Here is an 8712-nt window from a genome sequence, read left to right on the forward strand (position 1 = left end):
TCCAGCTTTTGGTGATATGATCAGTGGCGCCTGTGTCACTGTACCAATTTGGATCAATCTTGTAAGAGGAAGTAGCCACCAGTGCCGCAAAACGAGTTTCATCTTGATAGGACTCATTCATCCTATGCTAGTAGCGAAAGACAGTATGCCCCACTTTGCAGCAGATTTAGCAGGAAGGATGAGCAGAAGGATCACGATGATCACCAGCAGGACGAGAGGGTGCGCCACCTCAAGAACAGACACGACCACGATCCCTACGCTCATGGTTCTTCTACTGACCACAACGACCAGCATAATTGGTCGAAGATCCAGGATTTAACTGAAGTTCAACTTGGTGTTGTAGTTGGAGAGCTTCCAATTCCATTAGATATGCAAACACATCATCAAGCGTAAGGGCTTAACTCTTAGTAGTCATCGAGGTGACGAAGGGATCATAATCAGGGCCAAGAACAGCGAGGAGATACGTGATCACGTCATCATCTCGCAAGGCAAGACCAGCGGCGGCTAGCTCAGTGGCCAGCCCTTTGATATTGCAAAAATAATCTGCAGCAGATAGATCGCGTTTCTTGGACATGATGAGCTCAACACGGATCTAAACAGTGCGAGCACGAGTTGAAGATGAAAACATCCGTTGTAGGGTATCCCACGCCTCCTTGGACATAGTAGCGTCAACCACATCGTGAAAAATCTCCTTAGACATGGAGGAGAGAAGGTCGCCAAGGACCTGTTTATCTTGATCATACCACCGATCATAGGCCAAATTAGACACCAGGTCAGCACCAGTAGTGGTTGAGGAAGGGTCCAGCTTGGCAGGGGTGCGGCAATGGTGCCATTGAGGTTGCCCATAAGCTTTGTACTTCGTAGGTAGGGGAAGAGCTGGGCGTGCCATATGATGAAGTTGTTTTTGGTGAGACAGATTATGACAGCGTGGTGGAGAGGGATTGGGCCAAAGGTTGACGCCATGGTAGATGAGATCGTGCTGGAGATGGTGGATGGGGAGGAGGAAGAAGATATGGTTGACATTGTTAATGAATAAACCTTGGCTCTGATACCATGTTAGGAATCACGGATCTCCATAATGGTATGATATTGTCCACTTGAGTTATTTTCTTGGAATGAGGTCCGCCATAAATACTTTCAATGATGGTGGTGAAAAGCTCTCCTACTTGCTATCGGAGTGTCGTTTGTGCTCTCCAATATTTGTCTCTAACACGTCCTAATATCTTCTTCTGTGTCAAGAGAGTGTGCCAGTTCATGTCCTCCCCGACTTCTGTACATTGAGCGGCAGTGAAACGAATTCTCCATTATCTACATGACACTTTTGATATGGGATTGTGTTTTACAAAATCCAACACTGATTTTCGGGTCGAGAATCCTGATGACCGTCGAATGAGGCCATGCAATCTTCTTTAGTGGCAATCTTATCTCCTGGAGTTCAAGGAAACAATCGAAAATTTCTCGTTCTAGTACGAAGGTCGAATACAAGGCAGTTGCAGATGCCACTGCCGAATTAATCTGGATCCATGTCCTCTTAAGTGAGATCGGGATTTCGAGCTCGAGATTTCGCAAGCGCAAACACCTAGCCTATGGTGTGGCAACATTGGTGCCACTTATTTGTATGCCAATCCAATCTTTCATAGAGCATGATGAGGTTGATTATCACTTCATTCATGAATGAGTTTCGACTCGTCAACATGATGTGCGACTCATGTCTTCCAAGGTTCAGCTTGCCAATATCATGACAAAGCCAATGCTAGCTCCTTCTCTTAGCAATGTTCGGCGCAATTTGAACTTAGTAGTACATCATCCAAATTGAGGTTTGTTCTCGGATCAAGGCTCACCATGTAATCCTCATTATACACATCTATATATACATGAGGCCGTGACCCATATAGGTCCTATTCATGAACTAACCAAGAGGGGTTAGGGTCTATGTGGTATATATAGTCGAGTTGTCACCCTTAGTAAGTTAAGAGTCATAGAGGGCATGTTACTGAGGTAGTTTTAGCTGTGCCTACTAGTGGAGCAAGTTTAGTTATTTATTTATTTTATAAATTTTATAAATTAATCCATTAAATTATATTTAGGAAGTATGGAACTTAAAAAAACAAACTATTTCGTAGTCATATACTTAAACGAAATGAATGATCAATAAGTATTGATATTACAACAAATTTTGTTAAAAACAAAATTTGGTAATATAAAAATAGATACACAAAAGAATAGTATGAATCTCCACCGTCCATGATCATGCCTTCAATCCACTACACTTAGCAACACCAAACCCAATTCTCTTATTGCTCAGATCGTACTCCACCCACATATTCTGCTGATGAACGTTCCCGATTATATTACTCTCAGTCACAAGTCTATCTGACCGTCCGATCCCCACGCACTTCACCCCTTCCTCCACTTCCGTCAATAACCCTTCCCCTTTCCCGACCAATATCTCCACCCCATTCTCAAACTGGAACCACATGTCGCCGATCCTCCGACCCACCGCCGCCGCCACTGCGCCGTCGAAACACATGTCGGCGACGGCGGCGTATTCGTATCCTTTCTTCATCATGGGCCCCACTAATCTGACCATCTCTTCTCTGACCTTGCTGTAGGCCTCATCTACCAAATACGTCAAATCGGAGCCGGAGTCGATCATGGTCTGACCGGCCCCAGATGGGTCCGGTTTGAAAACGGCGGGCGAGATGTTGAGTTTGTTGTTGCCTATTCTTATCCCCTTCATCGGAAGGGTGTAGGCCGACTTGTCAAGATTCGGGGAGAGTCGACTTTTGGGGAAAGTCAACATGTTGACGTATTTGAATTTAGCGGAGTTGGGGTTGTCTCCAAGGTAGAACAAGCCGGTTAGATCCGACCCGGTTCGATCCGGAACGCAATAGGAAAACTTGGATATTTTGGCCTGGGAGATGAAGGAGAGGCGTCCAGTATTCATTCCCAACATACCCCTGTTTTGGGTGGAGGCCGTAGCGCAGCCCAGAAGGAGGGAGCGGGTAGTTAAGGAATTGGAGAAGGTGAATTTTTCAGTGACGAGATTACCCTCGGCCAGGGTCCCATCCGCGTAGAAGTAGGAGTAGTGGCAGTGGCGAGTTGGGTCACAAGAAGTAGGAAGGGTAAAATCGGGAATTCGGGGTCTGCACAGAGTGGTGTTACAGGGAAGGAAAGAGAAAGAGGAGGAGAGATAAGGGTCAAACCAATTAATCATGGGCTTCACTGATTTTCTCCTTACTTTGCCGTGGCATTGAATCCAGGACAGTTGGCTGCCGGTGTCTACGACCATGTCCATCTGCTGCGGCGGCGATCCAATGGGAACAGACACCACAAGGGCGTTGGAGTACTGGAAGGGGAACTTCCCATGGGATTTGGTTTTGGAGGAGAGGGAAAGGGAGGCTTCTTGGGAGGAGACAGAATGGGAGGTCAGAGGGAAGGAGAGGGAGAGGGAGTTTGATGGGGAGAATAAGAGACCCAATAGGGAGAGCAGTAGGAGAGAGAGAGGCATGATTATGGGTTTGTGACGGTTTTGATGACGTTGGATATAACCCACCATCTAAATACACCGAAACAAATAAAAAAAAAAGCAACAATTAAGAAAGAAACTCTTTTCTATTCTCTTTTTTGTTGTCTCGATATATTTTGATAGTGGGTCATATCCAACGTGTTTTTGGATGGAGCTGTTGTTGGGATTATATAGAGAGTAAAAATAGAAGAGAGAGTGTGCATAATTAATGTACGGTAGAGAATTCAAAAATCCTATTTCAAGGAAACTGATTTTAGTTTTAGTTTTAGTTTGAACAAATGTTTGTTTTTAGTTTTACTATATATGTGATAGGATTTGAATATGTAATTTTTAGTTCAAAACTATGATATTAAATGAATTGAATTAAGTTCACAGTGATCTTTGTTTAACAATAATATGTAGTAGATTTAACCTCGATAAGTAGGATCAACCCTTAATGAGGTTGGGAGTCTGGTTTGAAACACAACCTCGGTGAGCAGGATCAAACGAATAGCAACTTAGAAAATTTAGTGACGGATTGGGTCAACCAAATAAGTGGTTTTACTATTAGATTGGTGAGATGAATGGTACAAAGTATGAACGACTCGTGCTCTATGTCCCTTACACGTGTCGTACTTGTGACTCTTTGACGTGTATGGTATTATGTTATGTTATAACTAACTTTATGTTGTGTTACGTGGGATCCCATGAGACATATATATGATGTTATGTTATGTATCTTGTGATTACTTTCATGTTCTATGATGCATGATGTCTCTATATATACCTTTTGCCATACACACTATATTATCTTCACGTTTATGATGCCTCTAAAAAATTTGCAGGAAATTGTGGACCGAGGTTGGTCTAGGTTATCTGGTGATTGCCTCGAAATATTCCATGATTACTAATTTCTCAACATCCCATGATTTTAACCAAGTCGAGCTTATTGACTTACTAACTTCTCAATGCATGATTCCCACATCCATGATTTTAACCAAGTCGAGTTGATTGACTCACATTTTTCACGTCAAAACACACAATGATGGCAAGGACTACTTTTCAAGATGCCAACAAAAAACATTGGCAAAACAAATATTTGTCGACCTATTAGGTTATTTATTGAATATGATCTTCTTCCATGTCAAGTAGCATATTGTTCAATATTACATTAATAACGAAAAAGAGCAACCTATTCGGTCTATTTTTGTTCGTTTTTCTTTTAATAGCATTTTACTTAAAATTGTGAGTGTATAAATATGTAAACCCTCCCTATGGATTAATTGAGCAAAAAAAATAAAAATAAAAAATGGCATCTTCTAGTTTTGTTGCAGTCTCTTCCATTGTCTTTTCAGTTCTGTTCTTCAATGGGATGGTGCCCATGCATGTAGCTTCCCAAGACAACATCATTTCCACCATCTGCAAGAAAACTAGAAACCCATCTTTTTGCTTTAACGTGTTGAATTCTGCTGGCACCACAGACCTAAAAGGGTTGGCCATCTTCACCCTCGACCTCACCAACATCAAGGCTACTCAAAGTCGTGTCCTCGCCCAGTCCTTGGAGTCCAATGCAGCCGATCCCAAGCTTAAGGAGCGCTATGCCACCTGTGCTAAACACTACAACAATGTCGTCGACGACATCGTGGATGGGAAGAACTACTTGGGGAAAGGTGACTATAATGGCATCAACACTATGGCGTCTATAGCCATGAGGGAGGCCAGAGACTGTCTGGACAGCTTCATGCAGCCGCCGAAGGACTCATTGGCGCTGTCTGGCAACGGGAAGGTTGTGGAAGATATTTGTAATATCATCTTGGTTATAGCCAATCTTCTTCTTGGGCGTGCCTAACTCCTTCTTCAACCTTTCTTCATTTTATACAACAAACATATGTACTTGTACTTGGAATGCCATGAATCAATAATATGTCTGGTTTGAATCCTATAAATTTGGACATGGACTCCTTCACATTTTAAACCTAAATCTAATATGACTCGATACTAATCTAGGGTCACTCGATAACTTTTACTGCTCTCCAACTCTAAAGGTCACAGGTTCTAGTTCGTGAGTCAATAGCTGCACATAATTTCCTCTTAATGATTTATAGACCTCCTCAGCTTGTTCAAAATGAGTATGGAGGTAGATTTGCCCAAATTGTTCAAAAGCTTACTCGATTTCAAAATTTCATTATTCATAACTCTTTTGGTTATGTTGGTTTGTTCTATCTTTTTGGATTCGAGTCGGTTTGGATTGGTTTCGAATTTATAGTACAGAAAAACTAGGTCATGAACCAATCCAATTTCATTAAAAAAAAAATAAAACAAGAAAAAAAAAGGCTAGCAGAGGCCAAAGGTTTGGTGGCCAAAAGAAAAGGAATTTTTGTGGTATCAAATTTGTGGCCAAAAGGAAAGGAATTTTTCTAGTATCAAATTTGTGGCCAAAAGGAAATGAATTTTTCTAGTATCAAACACTTGGAAGTTGAATAATCCCTTCCAGAATCCTTTGTTCCCTTCATTTTTTTTTCTATTCTCCATTTATTTATCTTAATTTTAATATCTAATCGAATTTCATTCTATTAAAATAAAAATGGATATATTCAATGACATTTCAATCTGGCACCATAATAATACCTCCTATTTTCATGGTAAAAAACAAAGAAATAAAGAAGGTTGTGACCTCTACACAAGACAGACAAGTGTCTTGCATGTCACAACCTCATTGACATGACCTCTACTCAAGACAGACAAGTGCCTTGCATGTCACAACCTCATTGACACATATAGACAAACAAGACAAGTGACATCCACATGTCACAACCTCATTGACACAGAAAGTGACAAGTGACATGATGAACACGACTCTCCACAATGGTATGATATTATCCACTGGGCATAAGCTCTCATCTTTGGGCTTCCCCAAAAGGCCTCACACCAATAATGGAGTTAGTATTCCTCACTTATAAACCCATGATCATTCCCCAGATTAGCCGATGTGAGACTTTCATCATCCAACACCTCTCCTCGAACAAAGTGCGCCTCCCCTTAATCGAGGCTCGACTCGTTTGGAGTTTTTGTCTTTTTTTAGACTCCTTTCGAGGAGGGTTGACTCCTTTTCTTTTGGAGTTCTTTGTTCGAAATTTGAGGATTTACCAATCTATTGGCACGACTAAGTCTAGGGCATGCACACAAGTGACATCTGTAGGTTGTGACCTCCACACAAGACAGACAAGTGACATCTACCTCATTGACAAAAAGTAGGTTGTGACCTCCACACAAGACAGGCAAGTAACATCTGCAGGTTGTGACCTCCACATAAGACAGACAAGTGACATCTACCTCATTGACAAAAACAAAAAGTAGGTTGTGACCTCCACATAAGATAGACAAGTGACTTCTGCATGTCACAACCTCATTGACAAAAAGTAGGTTGTGACCTCCACACAAGACAAACAAGTGACATCTATCGACCACATGAGGCCCACCTCATTGACAAAAAGTAGGTTGTGACCTCCACACAAGACAGGCAAGTGACATCTATCCGACCACATGAGGCCCAACAAGACAGACAAGTGACATCTATCTGACCACATGAAAGTGACATCTATCCGACCACATGAGGCCCAACAAGACAGACAAGTGACATCTATCTGACCACATGAGGCCAACCTCATTGACAAAAAGTAGGTTGTGACCTCCACACAAGACAGGCAAGATCTGACCACATGAGGCCAACCTCATTGACAAAAAGTAGGTTGTGACCTCCACACAAGACAGGCAAGGGACATCTATTCGACCACATGAGGCCCAACAAGACAAACAAGTGACATCTATCGGACCACATGAGTGATAAGCAACCCTAATCCTCAGCCCAACGATCTAAGCTTTTGTTTTAGTAAGAACCTTTGAATCAAAGTAATTAACACCTTCTTATACTTACCTCTTACGACCGAAGATCTAGAAGCAAAATTTGGAACCTTGTTCTAAATTGAGTCACTCCACAATCTAACTTGATTGAATGGCTCGAGTGCAATTCTACTACAAGAATTGCTTGAAACTTAGAAATGGCAAATATGATGCTCGAATTTCTAAGGGAAATGTCTCAATTTGAAATCTGAATTACATTCATCCACGAATCTGAATTTTACATAACATATTGTGGGTATTTATAGTCTCCCGACAAAAGACGTTTGTGGACGGAATTTATTCGAGATGTTTGTGGACGAGATTTATTCCCGATCCCCTTTAATCTCCACAAAGAATAAGTCAAATTGACCATTTGACTTTTACATAATTTATGAAATTAAACATAGTTTTTTTTAACAAATGTTGATGTGCTTGAGTGGCTAATGTGATAGGTTTGAAATCAATTGAGCTCTTCGCACGTTGGTTCGAATTCTCATCTTATAAACTTTATTAATCCTAGGCGCCACCACATGCTTCTCTCAAAAACAAATCTTTTATAGAGCATTTAGGAATACAAAGCATACTTTTAGTAATTAAAAATTTATGAAACACATAATAATCATCCACCATTTTTTTTTTTTGCAAGACAAGATGCATAAATAGTTCTAAAGTCTTGGTCATCTCTATATAATTCAATAATATGCTCAACTCCAAGAACTTTTGCAGAGAATAAAGAGATCATACCTTTTAGATAACACATTAGCTATTGTATTATCCTTGCAAAAAGTCTTGGTCATCTCTATATAATTCAATAATATGCTCAACTCCAAGAACTTTTGCAGAGAATAAAGAGATCATACCTTTTAGATAACACATGAGCTATTGTATTATCCTTACCTTGCTTATACTTGGTGACTACAAAAATGTTTCAATAAATTCCACCCACTTTGCATGTCTACGGTTCAGTTTGCTTTGACCCTTCACATGCTTCAAGTTTTCATGATAAAGTGAATCACAAATTCTCTAGGCCATAAGTAGTGTTGCGGCACATGCAATATATGAACTACAAACAATTCTTTATCATAGGTAGGGTATTTCAATGTTGCCCCATTTAGTTTTTCATTAAAATACACTAACGGCTTTTCATCTTGAATTAAAACAACACTTATGACTAACCCACATGCATCCCATCCAATTTTAAAAATTTTATAAAATCTAGGCAAAACAAATAATCATGTATTGCTTAATTTGTTCCTAAGCAAATTGAATGCATTCTCTTGCATTCCTCCCCATTTAAAAACAAC

General features: G+C 40.6%; 2 protein-coding genes and 1 non-coding gene across 3 annotated transcripts; 1 reads left to right on the forward strand and 2 right to left on the reverse strand.

Annotated features, from left to right (window-relative positions):
- Positions 1-351: 351 nt before the first annotated feature.
- On the reverse strand, positions 352-490 carry LOC111438910. Its single transcript, XR_002709732.1, has one exon. It is a non-coding gene; the product is annotated as a small nucleolar RNA Z247 (small nucleolar RNA).
- Positions 491-2105: 1615 nt separating this feature from the next.
- Positions 2106-3539, reverse strand: LOC111438863 (aspartic proteinase PCS1-like). Its single transcript, XM_023076676.1, has one exon. It carries the CDS (start codon positions 3509-3511, stop codon positions 2249-2251), a length of 1263 nt encoding a protein of 420 aa, XP_022932444.1. The 5' UTR covers positions 3512-3539; the 3' UTR covers positions 2106-2248.
- A 1267-nt stretch (positions 3540-4806) lies between these two features.
- LOC111438864 (pectinesterase inhibitor-like) lies at positions 4807-5413 on the forward strand. Its single transcript, XM_023076678.1, has one exon. The coding sequence runs from the start codon at positions 4818-4820 to the stop codon at positions 5355-5357; it is 540 nt and encodes a 179-aa protein (XP_022932446.1). The 5' UTR covers positions 4807-4817; the 3' UTR covers positions 5358-5413.
- Positions 5414-8712: the final 3299 nt, after the last annotated feature.

Source organism: Cucurbita moschata, unplaced genomic scaffold (genome assembly GCF_002738365.1).
Source record: "Cucurbita moschata cultivar Rifu unplaced genomic scaffold, Cmos_1.0 Cmo_Scf00083, whole genome shotgun sequence".
Lineage (NCBI taxonomy): Eukaryota > Viridiplantae > Streptophyta > Magnoliopsida > Cucurbitales > Cucurbitaceae > Cucurbita > Cucurbita moschata.